At 47.3% G+C, this 22,408-nt stretch overlaps 1 protein-coding gene across 9 annotated transcripts in view; it reads left to right on the forward strand.

The window, feature by feature from the left end:
• Positions 1-22,408, forward strand: part of LOC108931742 (5'-AMP-activated protein kinase subunit gamma-2-like) — a 102,235-nt gene that overhangs the window by 57,215 nt on the left and 22,612 nt on the right. For 7 of the 9 annotated variants that reach the window (XM_029246427.1, XM_029246428.1, XM_029246432.1 and 4 more), the window contains 2 exons: positions 11,064-11,269; positions 19,053-19,104. The exons of 1 other annotated variant lie outside the window; for it this stretch is intronic. In XM_029246427.1, coding sequence (XP_029102260.1) covers positions 11,064-11,269; positions 19,053-19,104 — 258 coding nt within the window. Of the gene's footprint in view, positions 1-11,063; positions 11,270-18,964; positions 19,105-22,408 lie in introns of all 9 variants that reach the window. One more of the 9 variants, XM_029246434.1, reaches the window with a different exon arrangement.

The raw sequence follows: 22,408 nt of genomic DNA on the forward strand, positions 1-22,408 counted from the left end.
GCTGTCCTTGGCGCTGGGTGCCATGAATGCGTGCATGGCGTCATCGCATCTGGATAACACCAGTGCATTTTGGATCACAATGGGTCTCCCGCCTTTCCCCATCTGAAAGATACCCAAGAAATATGGGAGAACTAGGGCAGTTTGCAAAGAAGAGGGATGCGGTTGCCAGTACAGAGGTGCAGGAAGCTCATTGGTGGCTACAGAAAATGCTTGACTGCAGTCGTCTTGACCAAAGGCCGTGCTGCCAAATATTGACTCCAAGGTGTGCTGAATTTCGTCAATGCCTGGTGTTTTTATTTTTGGATTTAAAGGGCTATATAAAGCTCCTTGGTCTACTCTTCTTGTGCAAACTACTCCAGGTCCCCCACATTTCAAGGGTGTCAGTAGAGAGGTGTGGAAAGCTCATCGATGGCTACAGGAAGCACTTTACTGCAGTTATTTTGACCAAAGGTTGTTCTACCAAATATTGACTCCAGAGTGTTGAGAATTTTGTCAGAGTAATCTTTTTTCTTTTATTTTCTGATTTAAAAGGTATATTTTTCTTTGACTCAAAAGCAAAGGTTCTGTAATATTGAGTTGGATGGAAATAAATAAAGTGCCGCTGGTATGTGGAGGCCAAATAGTTTGGTGCAAGGGTGCCAATATTTTTGGCCACGACTGCAAGTATGTTATTTGAAAAAGCTTTAGTGTTTAAGCTCACTAATGAGTATGAGCTCACAATCTGTTCCTAGTTCTCATTACATGGCTTTGATGTGGAACCAGACCTCATACGCAAGCTGCTTTTTATATTTAGGCCACAGAGGGACATAACTTCTCAGTCTTGCTTCAGTCCACCAAGGTCCAAGATGCGGGGGGGGGAGCATTGAAGGCAGTGACCGGATTGCTGAAGGAAACCAGGCTGCGCAGAAGCACTTTGGGGGGGAGGGGATCCGGAACCCAAAGGACTGTGGGATATGTAGTCCCCCGGCAACCGCCGCATAGTGCGGACCGACTGTAGATGGCGCTGCCGCTCTTTTCCACACTGCTCCGAGAACATTGTGTGAGAAGCTTGGACACTTAGCAGCACAAACAAGAAGTTTGCTTCCTCCTACTGCAGATCCATATATGTGTAGAGCACCGAAGGCAGTAGAGATGAGCGACAGCACTCAGTGTTCCTGCCTGACTTACCGCTTCCCTTGTGTATGGCGGCTTATGCTGTTGATTTTATTCCTTCGATTTCCACCAGTGGTCCCTAAACTTTTTTGGGTGGTAACCTTGAACACAATGTTGTCTTGGCCTGTAAATCATAAATAATGGTGCAAGCATTATCAGATGGGTGGCACAGTGGTGCAGTGGGAAGCACTGGGGTCACAGCATTTGGATGGTACAGTTATGGGAGGGCGGCACGGTGGCACAGCGAGTACCGCTGCTGTCTCACAGCACCTGGGTGGTGTGAGAGAATGTGGGTTTGATCCCCGCTCAGTCTGTGTGGAGTTTGCATGTTCTCCCCGTGTCTGTGTGGGTTTCCTCCGGCTGCTCTGGTTTCCTCCCACACCCCAAAGATATGCTGTTCAGGTTCCCCCATAGTGTGTGAGTGACAGAGAGAATGTATGTGTTCCACTGATGTATGAATAAGTGACCCATTGTAAGTAGTGTATCTAGCAGTGTAAGTGTTTGGGTGCTCTGGTTTCCTCCCACAGTCCAAAGATATGCTGTTCAGGTTCACCCATAGTGTGTGAGTGACACAGAGAGAGTGTGTGTGTGTTCCACTGATGTATGGATGAGTGACCCAGTGTAAGTAGTGTATCTAGCAGTGTAAGTCACCTTGGTGAGTAAGGTGTGTGGGTTGCTAACACTACATAGAGTTGGTTGGAAGTCGCTTTGGAGAAAAGCGTCTGCTAAATACATAAAGGTAAATGTACACTTAGACGCGTTCAACCCTCGCTCAGTCAGTGCGCAGCTTGCATGTTCTTCCTGTGTTTGTGGGGGTGTCCTCAGAGTACTCTGGTTTCCTCCCACACTCCAAACACAGGTTAAATTGCCTGCTGTAATGAGTGATTATTCGATGTAGTGTGTCCAGAACTTTCATAAAGGTGTCAGCTAAATATTACATAGTAATCAATGTATATCACTTTGGGAAAAAGCATCGGCTAAATGAATAAACGTAGTGTGCTAATAACGAGTTATTTTTAATACATGATGTTTATTCACATAATTTTGTTGAATTAATTACAAACACATAATGAAGAGTTTTTAACTGGGAGACATGGAAAACAAGTTAATATGAAAAACTGATTGTATTATACAGCAGTTTTCTTCGTGACACATATAAATAACCATTCATCACTGCATTCATCATATATTTCTAGCATATTACTTATGTCTAGGCTTGCTCTACTGTGTTCAAACTGTTTTTCTTAGCTGGAAATTCATGACACAGAGTACAGCGAGCCATGGAACTTCGTGCTCCTGGTCTCGGATCGTTCCCTGGTGAGCCGGTAGAAGCCCGTGTTGAATTTTTCGTGCCAGATAGATGTGAGGTGGTTGCGAAGGCGATGGCGAAGTCAAAAATGAGTTGACACGCACACGGAGCCGTTTTCCATCCCTTCTTACTTGTAACACCTGGGTGGTTTGGAGAAGCGAGTCAGGTACCCTGTTTAAGGGTGCGACGGCAGGGCATCTCCTGGGGCTCAAGACAATCGGACCCACCGGCTCCGCTCATTCACACAGACACCCTGTTCCTATTACCTGTAAAAAAGCAACGGACATTTGTGCAACTCGGAGACCCTGTCTGTACCACGCTGTTACCATGGTGTTCTCTCTCACTTGCCTCTCTCTCCCTGGCCTTGCTCTATGTGGTTAGATGCAGTTTGTCATCAATATAGCTGGCATTTATAGTATAATTCACTTAGACGTACGTGATTATTTGCAGTTGCCCTCCTTTCGAAATATAAACCTAATTTCCAATGCGTGTCGAAGGTTTAACGGATAGAACACGATTCTGCTTTCATCACTTCACTTATTATGTATCAAGTGAAGTCATGTACCTAGAAGGCTTTCAGTGAAATTTAATCTTTCTCAATTTGATACTGGCTTAAATTCTCGTTTTTCTATGTCCCCTTTAAACACGGACATTTACCGAATAATTACATTCTGTAGTTTTTTTTTTCTTTTTTACGTTGTCTTTCATGAATCAGACCTTCGTTTAAACTTCCATTCTGAGGAAAAAAAGCTGCGCGTCTGAAATATTGCTAAAAATATGAAGGATCGGGACGGTTTATACCGAGACGCCGTTTTGCATTCGGTGCCAAACCAAGTGGTCGATTGGCGGGTCGAGATGATCGTGTTCCACCTCAGCCCAGCGCCAACGCTCCATCTGCAGCCCAGGCTCATTTAAAGACTGTCCTGCTGGTCCCAGGGGGGCTCCATCTGTTCACCGCTTCCGCCCCAGGCACCCGTTCTGGGATCCGTGAGCGCGCTTTCCGCCAAGCGCTGGCGTTTCCAGCCCCTGTGGGTATGCACCATACATGCACGTATACGGTACTGTCATTGCCCGGTTAGTGTTCAGTTTAAGGAACAAGAACACTGGTGCAAGTCACACTTGTCCACAAAGTGCGCAACGGAGGGACGTTCCCCGCCCTGTGACGTCCAACCGCTGCTACCGTTTTAGCTGAACTGTTGCGAAATGGAAAAATCACGATATTTTAGTAGAAATTTGTTGAAAAACAAATAAGTCCATATTAAAAATATGCAAGAGTTGCAAAATTAATTCAAAAAAAAAAAAAAGCTAAAATATTTTAAAATAGAGGGGTGCGGTGGCGCAGTGGGTTGGACCGCAGTCCTGCTCTCCGGTGGGTCTGGGGTTCTAGTCCCGCTTGGGGTGCCTTGCGACGGACTGGCGTCCCGTCCTGGGTGTGTCCCCTTCCCCCTCTGGCCTTACGCCCTGTGTTGCCGGGTAGGCTCCGGTTCCCCGTGACCCCGTAAGGGACAAGCGGTTCTGAAGGTGTGTGTGTGTGTATTTTAAAATAAGGTGTAATAATTTTACCTTTTCTCTTGATGTCATATGCGGCAGAATGTTGAGTAAAGAACATTATAATGTATGGTTTGCACCTTTATTTGGAAATAACTGATGAATATCAGCATGTATTCATCATGCGCATATCAGCAGTTCAGGTACGGAGACCAATACGGTTGGTACGGTTTTGGTTGTAGATGAGGATATTAATGAAAATGTACCTATGAACATGGTTCCTAAAGCGACCATTACTGAATATGGTCCAAAAATGGCACGGTTGTTGAAGTGCGCTGTCTTTGACCGCATGTGATGTTGACCGTGCGGTTGCTTAGGCCGGATGACATCAGTCAGTGAACGGAGCCCTGGAACATGTTGCATGGAGCTCCCCAGTGCTCCCTGGCACTTCAGTCCCCTCTCCCACCTGCTCCCTGTGTCGTCCCCCCCAGTGTCTCAAGGAGGGTCACCCATTTATAGGCAGTCTCCCAGCTGGTGTAACACTGTCCCCGGGAGGGTGCCTTGCAGCACTGCCCTTTCTCTCATCAGTGATCACTGTGGGGGTCGGGGTCCCTGTCAGCATGCTTTTCCCTGACACCAGTGTTTAGCACCCCCCCCGACACACACACCCTCCCCACAGTTTAAATATAGCTGGCCTTACTAGGAAACTGCTTTCGTCTGGGATTATTACAAATCGCTGTCCGCAGGACGTTCACGACTTATCGTTCCAGCTGCATGAGAAGTGAAGGGTGTTTAACTTAAAGTGAAATTATAACTCATAAGTCTTTATGCAGCCATAATGTCACAGGCAGGCCTTTCACTGTTTTATAATTATTGCCTACCTCCTTGCTTACATTGGCCTTGTGTCACGAATCTCAGTCATCATTTCAATTCCTGTCTCTCTTGACCATCACCTGGTTTTTATACATGCTGTACTGCAGTCCTAAAAACATAACCAGTTATACTTATTACTTTGTATTCTAGAGTTTTGATCATTTCAGTTCCACGCACTGATTTGAAATCCATGGCACAATTTAAATTATTAGATGGACAGGCTACTATTTTTTGTTTGTCAAACACCCTTAGTGCACAGGCAAATCTTATATTGAATGGAAAATTTCTTATCATAAATATTATTATTTTATCGGACACCATTAATAACAGACATTATTGTTTTCTTGCACAGGCACTGCTTACTATTACATTTATTCAATTAGCTGATGCTTTTGTCCAAAGTGACTTGCAGTGTGAAGCTACTTAAAATGACATACCCGTTTCTACAGGTATACACACACACACACACACACACACACACACACACACACACACACAGATTTTCAGAACCGCTTGTCCCATACGGGGTCGCGGGGAACCGGAGCCTACCCGGTAACATGGGGCGTAGGGCCGGAGGGGGAGGGGATACACCCAGGACGGGATGCCAGTCCGTCGCAAGGCACCCCAAGCGGGACTCGAACTCCAGACCCACCAGAGAACAGAACCTGGTCCAACCCCCCCCCAGGTATATATATGTTTGGGTAAATGCGTTTACTGAACTTTGAATTTTACTGATACAAATCAGGTTAAGTACTCTGCTATAGAAATGTATAGCAGGACCACCCTTGGGAACTGAACACACAACCTGCAGGTTACAGGTCCATGTGCTCACTCATCGTGCTGCCTGCTGCTCTGAAGGTGAGTGAGGTGGAGGAAGAGAATCCAGAGTTTCCGAAGCCCCGAGTCTCTGAAACCAGATCCAGTAGGTTTGGGTCGGCACTGTTGCATTTTGGGACCGCATGTTAGGGATCGATAGGGATCGAAAGGCAAGAGGTGTCCTGAATTCACCCGGAGACCTGGCGGTTCTGAGGGTGTGGAGTGCAGTGGGAAGGGTGGATTTTACTGTTGCGCAGCCTAATCCGTTCTTAGTGGCTCAGCGCCTGATGGCCGGTGCCCGCGGTGTGACAGGCTGTGCTCGATGGCCTGATGGGAGATGTGCGGAGATAGGAGAGGCAGGGAAATGCGGAGAGATGCGGCAAGGCGACGGGGGGAGATGGGGAGAGAAGGAGGGAGATGTTGGAATATGTGGGAAGCGTGGTTTTTTTGGACAGAATTCGCAGTGAAAGCCCCTGCTGGGGTCATGGTGCCTATGACAATGTGCAGGAACGCTTCCACTTCCATCTGCATCACATGCAGTGCGAAGAAAGATGTTCTCAGACTCTTCAGTAAGTTATTGCTCAGCGTCAAACTGCTGTACAAACACACTGTCGCACGCAGCTTGACGTGTCATGTAAATAGTTGGGTTTTACTACAGGGTTGGGGGATGTGGGAAACAGGCCTGAGCTTCAATTGGGGCATCAGTGTTACTAAGTATAAAATGCTGCTGGTGTGTACTGTGGTTATTAATATTCATTTCGTTTAATTGAATACAGGATTCCAGCTTTATTCATGTGACAAATCTGCAGACGTGCATTTTGAGAGCTTCATTTACATTGATTCATTTAGCAGACACTTTTCTCCAAAGCGACATACAACTCAGAGAATAATACAAAAAGCACATTACATCAACTGGAGGAGAGATTCGGATGCAGACAAATGATTCTTGAGTACGCTCAATTTGTCACGTAGCACTCTATAAATATTACGAAAGTTGCTTCACATAGGGTTTAAACAGACAGCATGGAACACATAGGAGCTCAGGGGAGAACTGAGTCTGAAAGGTGGTTTGAGACCCTTCTTGAATGTCGAGTGGGATTCAGCAGTTCTGAGTGACAGTGGGAGCTCATTCCACCACACTGGAGCCACGACCGGGAACCTTTGTGCTTTTGATTTTGGACCTCTTGTGTGAAGGATCCCCAAGCGGGCAGAGGTGAGGGGAGTAGTCTGTTCAGAATGTAGTGACTGATCAGATCTTGTAGGTGTTGGACAGCAGGTCTGTTGATGGTCTCTTTTTTTAGGTTTTATGCACAGTACAGAGTCAAAACAGCATACGGAAAGACGGTACACCAAGAAAAACCTAAGACGTCCACATATGCAGAGTGAGGGCTCAGGGTCAGAAGGATACAGTTTATCACAGGTGTGATCATGTTACACTTTCTAGTAACTTCCAGAAGGGTGTACAGATATTTCAGAATTCATTAAAATTGTCGGGGGGGGGGGGGGGCGCAGCGGGTTTGGCCGGTGTCTGCTGTGTGGTGGGTGTGGGTTCAAGCCCTGCATGGGGTGCCTTGTGGTGGACTGGCATCCCGTCCTAGGTGTGTGCCCTCCCCCCTCGGCCTTATACCCTCTGTTGCTGGGTAAGGCTCCAGCTCACCGTAGCCCTGCTTGGGACAAGTGCTTCTTGACGATGGATGGATTAAAATTATCATGCAAATTAAATGTCAGTTTTTTGACTGGAAGAGATTTAAACTTGTCTGTCGTGCACGTTTCCAGAGGAAACTTCATGTGTCTGCCACAACATTTTAATACAACGATGTGCATTTCTTTGCCAAATATGTCAGAATGGATAGTCTGTTTACCATGAAATCACCAAGAAAGGAGTTTGGGTTGTGATTTAACCATTGATGGTCAAAGGCCAAAGTATCTGCAGTGGGTTCTCTCACTGGGTGGTCTTTCTGAGACTACGACCAGACCGTAATTAGACCTCCTCCACGGAGGTTCGGAGCCTATCCCAGAAGCGTACGCTATGAAACCCAACGTGGAATCGCCGCATCTTCAAGCACCTAGGCTACACTTCCCAAACACTGAGAGAACATGCGAACTCCACAAAGACTATCAGGGCTGCAAGCCTATATCCATTTGTGCAGGCCAGGCACGTTGAGGCACCAGCACTACCCACCAGCACTGCCGCCTTTGGTAATTAACCCAACTGAAGTCAAAGGGACTTGATCATTTTAGGGGGTAAGAAGTATAGACATTACACAATTACACATGTGAATGAAATGTTGTTGGTTCAAATCCCAGGAGGGACACTTCTGCTAGGGCAGTTTTAAGAGGGAAGGATGCACCGTAACCTCTATAATAACTCCAGTAACTGCTACAGTACAGCCCGGGTTTCTCGCTTATTTTTATTTGCAAAGCAAACATGTAGTCGTTTGGCGCCGTGTAGGAATAGCTTACGCTCTCTAAGGCTCCGGGAAGACAAGATGCAGGTTAATTTGCATTTGTTTCATTTTGTTAAAATTTGGAACGGTCCCATCTAGGATTCGCTGAGGAAGTAGGAGCTCGTCGGTAAAGCAGCCCCTGCTCTGCAGGGCTTACAGTCAAGAAAATGGGTATTTGTTGTATAGCGAAGCTGTCAGTAGTTATATATAGTTGTGTTTTGTTGTTTGCAATATCCCATCTCTTAGGTGTCTGATTTTCACGTAGGCGTTTGCGGAGATGCCGAAAGCGACGGTGCGGGATGGAGCTGGAAAAAGTAATATTTGACTAATTTAGAGGAGGCTCGGTATGTCGGTTCCGGGATTTGACATTTGGCAATGTCTGTACGGCGACGAGCTGAGAAGAAGGCAAACCCGAGTGTGGCGCGTAGCCGGGTGAGTTCACACTCTGGATTTGTTTACACTTCGGGGGGAAGTCGTTTGCATTTGACACGCCGGTGCTGAGGGAGAGACATCGTGCAGCCCCGTACTTTTGGGGCGCCCGTCTGGCACATCGGAAGCAGGGCGATGAACAGGGACTGTGTGTGTGTGTGTGTGTGTGTGTGTGTGTGTGTGTGTGTGTGTGTGTGTGTGTGTGTGTGCGCGCGTGCGTGTGGCCACCGGGCACTCCTCTACTTAACATTCTGCAGCCATCATGTGAGGCCACGGCCCATGGAGCCTCATTTTCGTGAACTTTGTCACTGTACAGGACCCCTACGGATGAATCATCGTACAGGACCTGGAAGAATAAAGGATCTCCGCAGCCTCCTCCCCATTCATTCCCTTCCCTTCCCTTCCTTTCCCTTCCCTTCCCTTTCCTTCCTCCTCCCTGCAGAGGCCTGTTTTCACATTCAGTAGATGTGAAGCTCAGCTTTGGAGGACTTTCTCTTGATGTTTTTTTTTTCCCTGAGCCGTGAAGAGTTATCTATTGCCGGGCCCTTTCAAAGGGATTTCAGTGAGGTCAAAAGGGATTTTAATGCACATTCTGGTTATATAACTCAAAGTGGGGAAAAGAGAGTGGTGTCATTCACCTTGGACAGGTCGAGGGGCGCTGTGCTCGAGGAGCACCTCCTGGAAAAGTATGCAGCATATTGACGAAAGGCACAGGGTTCGGCGCGGGGGCGGGATGACACTCGACAGCTGTCTTGAAAATGTTTAAAGACCGAAGTTGAGAGAAGCGGGGCGGCAAGACCCAGGTTCAGATCCCACCTCCTGCTCCAGTAGCGTCGAACACGCTGCTGTGCTTACTTGAATAGCCCCAGCAAAAATGGATAATCGCTTGTATAAATAGATACGTCACTTTAAGTAGATTAAGTCGCTTTGGAGAAAGGTACCGGCTACGTAAGTAAACGTCGAGAAAGCGATGCTGTTTATCGCACCTGAACGCATCATCGGTTGAGTAATTCAATGTTCTTTTAGTTCATTAACCCAAGGAATCAAGACTGTACAATGCTCTTCCTCCATTAAATTCCTCCTGTTTTTGTTGCTTGATGGGGGGCAGAAAGGTGTGTGTGTGTGTGTGTGTGTGTGTGTGTGTGTGTGTGTAATGTGCTGGGTGTACGTCTGGAGAACGTCCCCATGCATTCGTGCTATTTGTGGTCCTAGTCCTTAGCGATTCACATCGGTTTGGCCAGACGGGCTAATGAATCCGACAGGGATGTGACGATGCGCGCCGTGATGTCATCGGCGAACCCCGGAGCCGGACTGAACTGGTCCCGGCGTAGTCGGCGTGGAAGCGCGGCGGCTCTCCCCGGTGCCATCGCACGTCTGCAGCGCCCGGCACTCTGCTCGCTCGTTAAAATTTATGTGTATTTAATGACTTGCCAAAATCAAAAATAAGAAATGCGATTATGCTCACGCGTGTGACTTTGAAAGAACGTGTCCTATAAACGGAGCCGGTCATCTGGACCCTATTTTATAACAGAGACAATCCAGGCTGTTTTAAAGTCTGGATTTGACGCGTGTGAAATGAGCGGTTTGTTCCCCGAGTGGCGTCGCTTCGGGAAACTGTCAGCGTGGTGCCGGTTACTCTTCGGGGGAGGAAGCGAAGCAGCGAGAAGAACACGGGCCCGAAACTCCGATGCCCGTATGAAGCAAAGCGTCATCGTACCTGTGCGGAAGCAGGTCTCGGAAAACAGCCCTTTAATTTCCCGCGCCGCGCCCTCTGTTTTTGCCCGACTGACGGACTGAGGATTGAAATCGCCATCAGAGTGACCCTGGATGTATTCCATCACAGCGATGTTAATCATTTACATTTATTCATTTAGCAGATGCTTTTCTCCAGAGCAAAGTACAAAGATTATTAACTAGTATTTAGCAGACACCTTTATAAACGGTGACTTACTGTTAATTACACCACAGTGAATTTCATGCGGTCGTTCACCCTTTTATAGAGGAAAGCAACGCAACGCCCACCCACGCGCACGCTCCGGGTCATTTAGATCCACGGGGACGCAAAGAGAACGTGCGAAGCGCACGGATTCGAACCCCCGGAGGTTCGAAGCGCCGCCGCTCCACCACGGCGGGTGTTTTATGTCACGGATGAATTGCCGTGCGTCTCGGTAACACGTTTCCTCCAAAAATCTCTACAAGGATACCTGACCTTGATGCAGCGAGAAAAGATCCTCTCTAATGAGCCTTCGGACCAGAAGCAATTGACAAGGGGATGCCGCCATAGATACTGGCAGAACATCAACGCTTGGCCTTCCTACTTCGGCAGGAAATCATCTCGCCCTTGCGCCGTGAACTCGTTAAGCATCGATGCGTCTCCTGCGAAGCCACTTTTGCTGATGCGGAGGAAATATTCCACGGTGGAAAATGCCAATCGGTTGCGGGTACGGCAGACGTGGAACGGTGGGGTTTGTTGCAGACCTTTGTCTTGCGGCACATGCCCTTCCGCAGCCGAATTCTAATGCTCCCGTGCCCCTGTTAACTCCCCGCAGCGTCTGGGCTCTCCTCGCCTCCCGCTACGCCGACCCAAGCGACCAAACAGCCCCCGTTCCCCCTGGAGGCCTACAAGAGTGAGCCGGAGCGCCTCGAGGCCCGCATGCGATCCTTCTCGTCGCCCCCGGAAACGGGCCAGCGCTTCTCCCTGCCCTACACCAAGCCCCCGACCCCGACCTCGGCGCCCCCCGCTACCTCGCGACCCGTGAGTACTTCTCGGCCGCCGGTCTCTCCCTCGCGCAGCACGCGCTCCATCGATTATGTGCTTTGGCTGTCGTGCCCAGGTTAGCGCGAAGATACGCATCCCTGTCAATCGCGTGTTCGGAAAGACTTCCTTACCAACGAATCGCACGCCTACGATCATGCAGCGCACTTACAGTGTTACGCACAGAACGTTTCCAGAGATTCTCGGAGCGCTGACAGTGTTCACTGTGCTTGTGTGTTGATTTTTTTTTTTTTTTTTTTAATTTTCTTTTTAAGAATTTGTCAGTAAGTGGGATTTTTAATTTTTTTTTCCCCAAGTTTTACATTCGTTATGAACCTGTATGTGTAAGACAGTTGAGGAAAAAGCCTCTTGTGATTTAGAAATGCATTATCTTTTTTCTCCAATTAAATTAATGGTAACAAAGACTTCTTTTTTTACGAGAATTCAGTTTACCAGCACATTTTTAGAAGGTAAAGCACGGAGGTATTCGGGTCTGGCTCCGTTGTGGCGGAATGACCTCCCCCTCTCACTCGGAACTGCTGAATCTCTGTCCACATTTAATAAGGGTCTGAAAACTCACCTCTTCCGGTCTCACTTCGCCCATGATCTCTCAAATTCATGAACGGTGTAAATGTTCATGCACCATGACTTTGTGATCATGCTCAGATAAGCCTTTACACAGCCGCTACTCCTGTATTGTATGTAAATGTTTGTGTATCTCAAAAAAAAAAAAAATAGCAGGGAGGTGATCAGGAATCGGAGGGTGCGGTGGCGCAGTGGGTTGGACCGGGTCCTGCTCTCCGGTGGGTCTGGGGTTCGAGTCCCGCTGGGGGTGCCTTGCGACGGACTGGCGTCCCGTCCTGGGTGTGTCCCCTCCCCCTCCGGCCTGCCCTGTGTTGCCGGGTTAGGCTCCGGCTCCCTGTGACCCTGTGTAGGACAAGTGGTTCAGACGGTGTGTGTGTGTGTGAGATCAGGAATCGTCGATATTCTGTTTTATGCACCTACTCGTGCGATGAACATCGGTGCATAAAGTGGAAAGAAACAAACTAGGTTTACTTAAGAATCGCACGTCTGCAACTATGTCTCTTTCTCCTAATGTAAAGCACAAACTGTATTTCTCTGAGATGTACGTCGCTTTGGAGAAAAGCGTCTGCCGCATGAATAAATGCAAATGTAATTTTCAGGACCAAATTGTGCTCATTACGCGACGGAAGCCCCTACATGGAGGAGGCCTTTTTACTGAAAGCCAAAGGACCAATAGGACTACACAAAGGAGTGGTACTGTAGTTTCTGCATCCTTTGTATATATCATTGATTATAAATTAGTGGAAGTAATGAAATCTGATACATAGGCAGATGCTGAATGGAATTTGGATAGTCCTGGACCAGTTCAGCATCATATAATACATTTTGGACCTGGGTGCGACAACATGAAAGTCACAGCTAGCTCTTCTCACCGCATTTTAAGCTCATCGCACTTCCAAGGCCACGTTCGTGCATCGGTCTCGCGGACTCTCTACTGGAACGCGTGGACCGAATGCTAAAAAGCAGCCAAGGGCAATTTCGGCAGATTCCCTTTCCGGAGGTGTTAATAACCGCAAAATGCGTTTGATTCAAACGCTTAATTTCTCGGCTGCTTTATAAACCCATTAACTTTCGAGGCCAACCAAAGTGCGGGGTTCCAAGAAGCTGAAAATGAGCATCAGAAGCGGGAAATTTGCGTGAAGAAGATAGGAAAGGCGCCTTTATTCCCGATAACCTCACACCGTAACGCTGCAGCTGCGAAGAAGCCCGTGATGGAGGGAAAGCGATGAGGCAGGAGCTCTTTTCTGGCGTCGCCCGGTTTCTAGAGTGTTTTTTATTCACGAGTGCTCGTGGGGATATTTACTGAAGAACAGTGGGTACAGCTGGGTGCCTGCTTTGGCAATCTGACAATCTCCTGCAAACAGTGGCTCCCCGACGCACGTCCCAGCCCTTGCCTCGCCGCTGGAATTCTTCCCGCGGTACGGTGAAATGAGCCCTTGTTGAGAATCGGAGGGGGCGGTCGGGGCGGCGAACCGATTCGGGGCGTTTTCATCCGGTTCGACGTCCAGCTGCCGACCGGTCTTTGACCGTGAGCCGACGCTCTCGGAGCGCAGCTCTCGGGTCGCTCGGCCGGTCCCCCCGCGTGGGCGAAGGTCTGGAATGGGGACCGAGCTTCAAAGGCGGAACGCGAGCCTTAGAGTTTAGCCAGAAAACAGCCCGTAAGCTCACAGATCGCAGGAGTCCCACCTGCTTTGTATCTCGTTTCAGAAGAGCTACCAAGAAAATGCTAGGCTGTCTCTCGGCGGTGAAGCAACGTGGGTAATTCTGTCATTTCCGTGCCGGTGCGGTTTAGCAGCAGGCGCCGGATCTCTGCAGTCAATAAATGTCGAGCATTCTTTCATTCATTCATTCAAAGTTCGCTGTTTTGTTGGGGTTTCACCTTTGGCTTATTGAGAAGGAGAAGGCCAAAATCAATAGACTCGTGGCCATCTGCGTCGCTCTTCTCGTACCCCGTCCGGCGAACACGGCGGGGGCCGGCCTTGTGTTCCGCAGATGTGAGCCACGAGGCGAGGTGGGTCTCGCATCGCCCCGAAAGAGCCACTCCGGTCCCGATTTCACCGCCTCGGCCTCATAAAAGAGCAAGCTCTGGTTTGTCCTGTTGCTTCATCCTGACAAACAGTGCTGGACAAACAGGCTCCTTAGTGCCATATCCAGGAAGATAAGCTGCGGTTCTCTTATAAATACTTTCCCGTTTGCTAACAGAGTCACGTTTTCTGCGCTTTGCTCTCAAACTGAAATGGCACTGACAGCTTACAGCAGAACGAAATTCTCACCGTAGCCGCCGTGGAAATATTAGTACGGCGGCTGCTGGGTCCTATTAATATGCTGAAATGACATATTCTTAGGACAGCGCTCACAGCTGTAATCCTAGAGTAGGTCAAAAAGTATCCAGAGTATATTTATCAAAAAAAAGGAATTAGTATTATTACGGATACTTTTTGACCCGCGTATGCATTAATTTCTGAAATTTGAGTGTGAAATTTAACCACACACGTGTTTGTTTATGTTTCATTAGTGTCTGTACATGCTGATGGTGCCTCAAATGCATTTATGTTCAGATTTCATATCGTAATAAGTATGGTTACAGCTGCGACGGCTGTCCCAATTATACTTTATTCCAGCTTACAAAAGAACAATGTATTTCATGTCGCATGCCAAAGTAATAGTTGGATAAAACACTGCTTCACGATTTTACTATATTAATTTTCTCACGTTCCACAAAGTATAATTTCATCCTATTGTGTTTCTGGATAAGTATAGCATACACACACACACACACACACACACACACACACACACACACACACACACAATCTGAAGCCGCTTGTCCCATACGGGGTCACGGGGAACCGGAGCCTACCCGGCAACACAGGGCGTAAGGCCGGAGGGGGAGGGGACACACCCAGGACAGGACGCCAGTCCATCGCAAGGCACCCCAAGCGGGACTCGAACCCCAGACCCACCGGAGAGCAGGACCCGGTCAAACCCACTGCGCCCCCAGCGGATATGTACAAGACTTCAGTAAATACTGCTGAAGTTATCATCAATTATGAGCTTTACTTAATAATACACAACTTTGTATGAGAGAGGCACCTGTAGGATGTTCTCAGTCTTTTATTGTTTCGGTTCTAAACTGAAATAACACTCTGAGACGTCTGGCCTCTGCAGTCAAAATGCTGTTTAATTTGTGTCTTCAAAGCTAATTCACATATTTTATATATACATTCATACATATAATTTACCATCATACTATCACGTAATTAATTTTTTGCCTTCAGAGAAGATTCTTGAAACAACAAGGCACTTTTATAGACATCCGAAACTACACACTTATATGTTGAACTTGTAGCAGCATAACAAACAAAAACGGGTATTTGTAGGAATAATATGGCATTAACCTGCCCGTAATACTAATAAGCACAATTCATAAAACATCAGCATTCTGGATAATCATTCAGGTGTATTGATTAGTATCTTTCCTGTGATATTTTTTTAAAAATTGCAGATCGTACATCCATCCGTTTTCATTAACCGCTTGTCCTGGTTAGGGTCAGGGAGGTCCGTACACCCTGGACGGGACATCACTCCATTGCGCTGCAAATCATACAGTAATTTTATATTTTGTCAGCTTTCTCTAATGTAAATTATACTGCACGCTTACACAAGTGTGGTCAAGCTAACCCTCTATGGATTAGTGTATCCTGAGCCTATACCCTGTACACCAGGTTAATAATTACTCTGTTTTTGTCAAACATTTAAAGGGTAACTAGCAGACACAGTTACAGTACAAGTTTTCATTTTACCGTGGCTACACAACCACCATTCCACCTTCTGCTTTTGGAAGTTCTTGCCTTTAACCATTTTTTATAAGAACTTTGAAATGAAACCTTTAAAAAAAAAAGTCCAAAGCTGTCATTTGCAATTTATGTGCAGGAATCTCTATGGCATCTGTCATTTGTAATTTTATTTGAACCCTTCACAAGGCGCTAGCACTTTGCTACTTGACTGCTAGTCGTTGAAATAAAGATAACGAGATAAAATACATGTAATGTGATAAGTGCAAACGTAGCCGAGCGCACTTAACGCTGCGTGTCATGTGCTAAGCAATTCAGCGGTTATTAGGTATCGTCTGAATCATGACATCATACTGTGATATTTCCCAACAATACTAAATAGGGGGCTCAGACATAATTTATTACGATTTCAGGAGGAAAAATGTAATCTGAAGTCTGACCCATTAAGCTGATTAATTCCATAGCTCTGTAAAACAAACTCATGCAAACAAAAATTACTTAGTGTGATTACATGTCAGAAAAAAAAGTGCAGCGGACCAAATAGCGCTGATCTGTGTTTAAGGAGCACGGCTACTGAAGATAAAGCTGAGCCACGAAAATAAGACTAAAGGAGGGAAAGAACTATGTCCACGCAGGGACATTTTGTAGTTGCTGTAACCAAAAAAAAATGTGTCCGGATGCTTTTCCGAAATCGAAGGGCAATTGATTTCTATCAAAATGAACAGATCCATTTTTCTGCATGGCCGCTTTCGCCATTCAAGAAAATTACAGTGAGTATTTCTTACCTGTCCCATCCCGGATCACACCTTACCTGTTCATTTACCTTCTATTGTAGGTAGGTGGTGGGAAAACGTTACAGCGCTTTTGTTTTCCTAGTTTTCAAAACCATTCAAAAGCAATGCCTTGGTCTAATGAAAAAAAAGCACTGCGGTTACCTAACAGAGGTTTCTGAGTAATCCATCTGAAAATAGATAAAACATACATAAATCCAGCTTTTTTTTCCACTCTGACACGTGTGATTCATAGCAAAATATGCAGTAAGTCACCCACAAGCGGAGGCATAAAAGTCTGGATATGGGAATCCCTGCCGAAGGAGCAACTCATCAGTGTGTTTGTTTCATTGAGGAAGACGGTGCCTTGCTATCAGTTAATTTGTATGTAATTTCAGAAATTGTTGCAGTTGAGCAGCATCTTTAGGAAACACATCAAAGAGGAGGCACAGAAACCCAAACTGGACTGGAATAGCTTTCAGCAGCGGAGGAACGTTCTCCGTAATATCCGCCCTCCAGATCGTGCCATCGCACAGAGACACCTTTGTTTGTCCGCCACACCTAATTACTCATCGTGCAGAAATCGAAAGAGAGGCGCCTGCAGACAGGAAACTCCAGAGGTGGAAAGGCATCACCAGCCCACAGCTGTCGGAGCATCTGCGGGATCTCTCCAGAGCAAGGAAATGTAACGTGAATGCCTGCAAATGGAACTAAATGTAATGGGTCGTTTATGGCCGAACCCTAAGTACACACAGCGAGCGGTGCAGGGTGGTGTGAGCTGGTAAAAGCTGGTGCAAAGGTCTCGCTCAAGCAGTAGCCCACAGCGGCGACACACGAGGCTCCCTAACGGCCTCTGTTTTTGTCAAACCTTCATCTGGATTTTCTTTATCTTGACTTTATTTCATGACCGTGTTCGCACTGTGCCCCTGGTCAAATGTGCAAAACACATCACAACACTTTTTCATCCGGGTCGAGGCAGTCGATCTCCTACTTATGAGCTTTACATTACATTTATTTATTTGGCAGATGCTTTTCATCAAAGCGACTTCCAATGAACTCTATGTAGTGTTATGAGCCCACGCACCTTATTCACCGTGGTGACTTACACTGCTAGATACACTAACTTACACTGGGTCACTCATCCATACATCAGTGGAACACACACACACTCTCTCTCTGCCACTCACACACTATGGAGGAACCTCAACAGCATGTCTATGCAGACACAGGGAGAACATGCAAACTCCATACAGACTGAGTGGGGATCGAACCCACATCCTTTCACACCATGCAGGTACTGTGAGATAGCAGCGCTACTCACAGCTTTACATTTCTGAGAAATATTGAGTATTTTTGTTTAAACAGAGGGGGGCGCAGCGGCGCAGCGGGTTTGGCCAGGGCCTGCTCTGTGGGGGGTCTGCAGCTCGAGTCCTGCTTGGGGTGTCTTGTGGTGGACTTGCAGACTGGCGTCCTGTCCGGGGTGTGTCCCCTCCCCCTTCAGCCTTGCGCCCTGTGTTGTCGGGTTATGCTCCTTTCAGACACTGTGTGTGTGTGTGTGTGTGTGTGTGTGTGTGTGTGTATTTTACCCCCCCCCCCTTTCCAAATAAAGAGGAGGCCTCATGTGACCTTTCAGCAGAAACAAACTTTTGACAGCCAGGCTGCTCTTTAGAGAGGATCACACCCCCCGCAAAAAAGAGGGAAGTGATACGCAGATGATGGCTCTTTCTAAGCATTTCTGCAAAGTTTGGGAGAGCCTGCTGTAATTGCTTCGTGTGGACGACACACACGCACGCACACACACACACACACACACACACACACACACACACACACACACACACACACACACACAGAGTGCCTCGGCTTGTTCTCTCGTGCACCACTTAGTTTCTTAGTTTCCACGAGAGACGTTTCGGAGATGAAGTTAGAAAGAAAGGTGGACTGGCTGGCAGCAGCAGTAAGTTACTGCACGGAGGGGCGTCGCTGGCAGCTCCGAAACCCGCCGATCTCCTAAATGGTGACGAAGGATCTCCTCGCCGCGGTGCAGCTCCGCACAACAATAATAATTTATAATAATTACGTGGATATTAGCTGGGCCACCGTGTGCGCGATGATGATACGTGACGTTCGTGGGAAGTAAATGATCTTTCATTGAATTGTTGCATGGATTCCCCCCCCCTCCGCGTACCGGGGCTCGTATTGGAGGAGCGCGACGCTCGTCTCGCCGCGGCGCGCGGGCGGGGTGCGCGAGCCGCGCGTAGACTACGGCCGTGGTGCGCGCGGGGAGGAGGCTTTATAAATCAACACACGCTGAGTGCACGAGCTGCCAGCGTCCCGGCGGCGGCGGCCAGCCCTTTCTCCTTTTGCTTTCGGTGTTTTGGTGTCAGGGTGCGCGACAGGAGGCAGGAGGAGGGAGCTGTGCGTGTGTGTGTATTGTGTGTGTGTGTGTGCGCGCGCGCGCGCGCACGAGCAGCCAGTTTCCACGCCATATAGAGTCGTGATCGCGGAGCCGCCGCAGCTCTGCTCCGTCGCCCGCACCGCCGGCCGCGCTTCTGCCCCTCCTCTCCGAAAGCCGAGCCTCCCGAGGCGGCCGGCGGCGGCCACCGCCCCTCTCACCGTGCGTGTCGCCCGCAGGTCCCCGGACCGCCCGAAGGCATGCTGGAGAAACTTGACCTGGAGGAGGAAGGTGAGTTCCGCGCCGCCGCCGTCCCCGCCGGTCGCCTCCGGTCGCCTCCGGTCGCCTCCTCCCCCTCCCCGCCCCGGCATCATCATCGTCGGCGCTCGCAGTCACCGCATGTCCGAGTGCTGCCGCTGTTCATTCCACTCTCTGTGTGTGTGCGCGTGGAGGGAGAGTGGGGCTCGAGCTGAGTGAGTGAGTGAGTGTTAGGGTCACCGTGGGCTGCGACACCCGCGTCGCTGCATGATGATGATGATGAAGCTCAGAACCGCTTCTGATCGCGTCCTGTCGCTGATGTCGCAGCTGCTGCTCTTCTCTCTGCTGCTCTTCACACTCTGTCTTGTCACTTGTTACAGTGTCGGAGCCCTTGCTTTTATTATTTACAAAACTTATCACAGTTACTGGCCTCAATTCGTGTACAGCAGCAGGGAATAGTTGTTATTACTGCTCTTCTGAATTTAGTCGCTGACTTTGTCCAGGCGGCTTAATCTTTACTCCTAAAATTTTGTTTTATTTATTGTAGAATTTAATACGATTTACTCATAGCCACATGTTGTTGTTCTTATTTACTTATTTACAACTGACTATGTCCATGGTGTTAATTTGCTTATGATTACTTTTATTAATGCAGCAATGTATCCATTGATAAAGCTGAGAGTTCTTACTGTATCAATTCAGAGTAAGTAGCTTGATCAAGGGTACTACAGCTGGAGTGGGATTTCAACTCAGGATCTTCAGATTGCAAGGCGAGAGCTCTAAATGGGACACTACTAACTGCCCTAAATGTGAAATACTTGTATGTTGCTTTTTTTTTTTTTTTTTTTTTTTTTTTATGAGCTCTTCTGCTGAGCTGCTGTGTAAATGTCTATTGTTCGCCCCTCCCCCACCCAGCAGTGTGATTTCGGACATCTGTGTCAACGACGACTAGAAAATGGAGAAGAGAAGGTCCCGGTCGTCCCGGAGCAGCCCGTTTGTCGGTTCTCACCTGCTGACCGTCTCCGTCCTCCTCGGGAAGCCTTTTACCGCGGTTACAGTAGACGAGATCCGGTTGGATCTATCCGGCTCCGTCCTGTATGAGAAGATCATGTGTCATTAGAGTCGCATGCAGTTGCAGGACAAACTCCGGGGCTGTTTACAGGACATCTTGTGTTTTCGTTTCAGTCGTCCGTTGATATCATTTAGTTCCGGATGCCTTGTTTACTGACAACTGAATATTTCACCGTGCTCATGTAAATCAATCAAATGGCTGAGCTGCTCAATTTGCGCTCGTTCCCCTCGGCTGCGGAAGGGTGCTGCTTAGTGGAAATTCGTCTCAGCAATGCAGTCCGGTATTCTTACTATTTATTCTTTATTCGGTTAGTGCTTCCGTTCCGCGCTGTGTTTGAGGATCAGGTAGATCAGTGTGTCACCTGCAGACTGAAATGACTGCGAGCGGTTCAGGTGTTTGTACCCCCCCAGTGTCGGGCCGTCGCCCGTGTTTTTGGACAGTCGTACAGTTTAGGGCCTCTTGGCTTTGAGGGAGTGCCCGACACGGTCCGCCTGGAACGACCTTGGAGACTTCCTTTACAGGCATTTTTTTTTTTTTTCTTTCCCCCCCTGTGCTGTGCATCTCCCGAGTGTGTTAAGCATTCCTGAGAAGCGTGTTAACCCTTTCTCCGCTCCCCCCCGTGCCATTTTCCTTCTGCGTGAATCGCGAACAGTGCATATTTAGTCTTGCGTGGCTGATCCCACGTCCTACTTCTGGCCCACATTGTGTGGGAGAACATTAAATACATTGCTCACTGCCATCAGTTTTAGTGTCAATATTGGTGCTGTGTTAGTTTACTTATTGCGTTGTTGTTGTACTGTAAGCTTGCCGACCATTTAAACTGTTACGCATTTATTTTCACGTGTGGGTTAAATTATATAGTTGTCATTCTTTTTTGGGATATTAGCTTGTATATTGGATGGGAAGAAGGCCTTATGGGCCTCGAGTGAGATAAATTATCTGAAAAATACAATATTTGGAGAGGCCTTGTCCCTGCTTAATGTTAATCTTGTGTCCGTAGCCTCGGGGTAGCTCTGCTCCAGGAGGATTCTCTTTTTTTTTTTTTATTTTTTTAAATTAATTTGTCAGAGGTTGTGACCTACTCTGCTTCTGTTCGCTTCTATGGGATTTGACGTTCGAGCACGGCTCGGCCTCGGTGTGAATTCTGTGTAACAGACGGGCCCGACTCGGTACTAAGGGCTTGACGTTTACCGCAGCCTGAATGTCCAGGACGGATGCTTAAATTTTCAGAGACATGGGGCCGCTGCTGTCTTTGGACCCGAAGGTCACGGGTTTCGATCCTATGTCCAGCTGTAGTACTCTTGTGCAAGATTGCTCCAATAAAAAAAAAATTACGATTTAATATTTTAAATTGGGTAAGCAGCTTAATGTTGTAAGTCGCTCTGGGGAAGAGCAGCAGCAGCTAAATGAACAAATTCTAAATGTAGAATCATTCGGCTAGCTATGGCGGACAGTGAATTAAGGTAAAATTATTAAGAAATTTGATGCACAATTACAGCCAGCCATGACATAGATTCAATTAAGTGATTCTTCATGATTTCATCTGGCGTTTTCGTTTCAATCATAAAGCACACAATTTTTGTCAAAATAGCCTCAGTATCTTGCTTTTTTTTTTTTTTTTTGCAATTTCTTTATGTTGGCATCTTTTATAGATATGCTTCCTTTCACACATTACCTTGTAATGTATACTTCTGTTTTAGTGCTTCATTTAAATTTATCTTCTGCTGTTTAAACCTATCGGTGAAATTTATTTTTGGATTAAAAAGTTCTGTTTCAAGTAAAGAAAGTAATTGGTAAAGCTGTGAGCAGTAAATGTTTTTGTTGAATTCCTAGTAATTAAGATATTTAAGCGTAGACAACAGTTTATTTTTCTCTTTCTGATGTGTTCCAAAATTGGACAGGTGCAAGAGCCACCTGTTGCTCTTTTTTTTTTTTTTTTTTTTTTTTTTTTTTTTTTTTTTTTTTGGCCGTTGGGCACAAATGGAAGTGTGCGCACTGTGCAGTAGGGGTTTGCACTGCCAGACGTCTTGTGTTCATCTCTGCTTCGTCCGTCTGATGACCTAGATAGACCTTTTCAGATCCAGCGACTGTGGCCTAAATTCTTAAAGGCTGTGTTTAGATACTTGCTGTTTCCGTCACGGTGACGTTTTATTCCGGATCCTCCATTTCAACGCTGGCCTTCCGAATTTTTGAAGATGGTTTTTCAGTTTAATTATATGTTTCTGAGTATTTGGAGAAATTTTTGTTGTACAGCGAATGTCGCCT

Source organism: Scleropages formosus, chromosome 19 (genome assembly GCF_900964775.1).
Source record: "Scleropages formosus chromosome 19, fSclFor1.1, whole genome shotgun sequence".
Lineage (NCBI taxonomy): Eukaryota > Metazoa > Chordata > Actinopteri > Osteoglossiformes > Osteoglossidae > Scleropages > Scleropages formosus.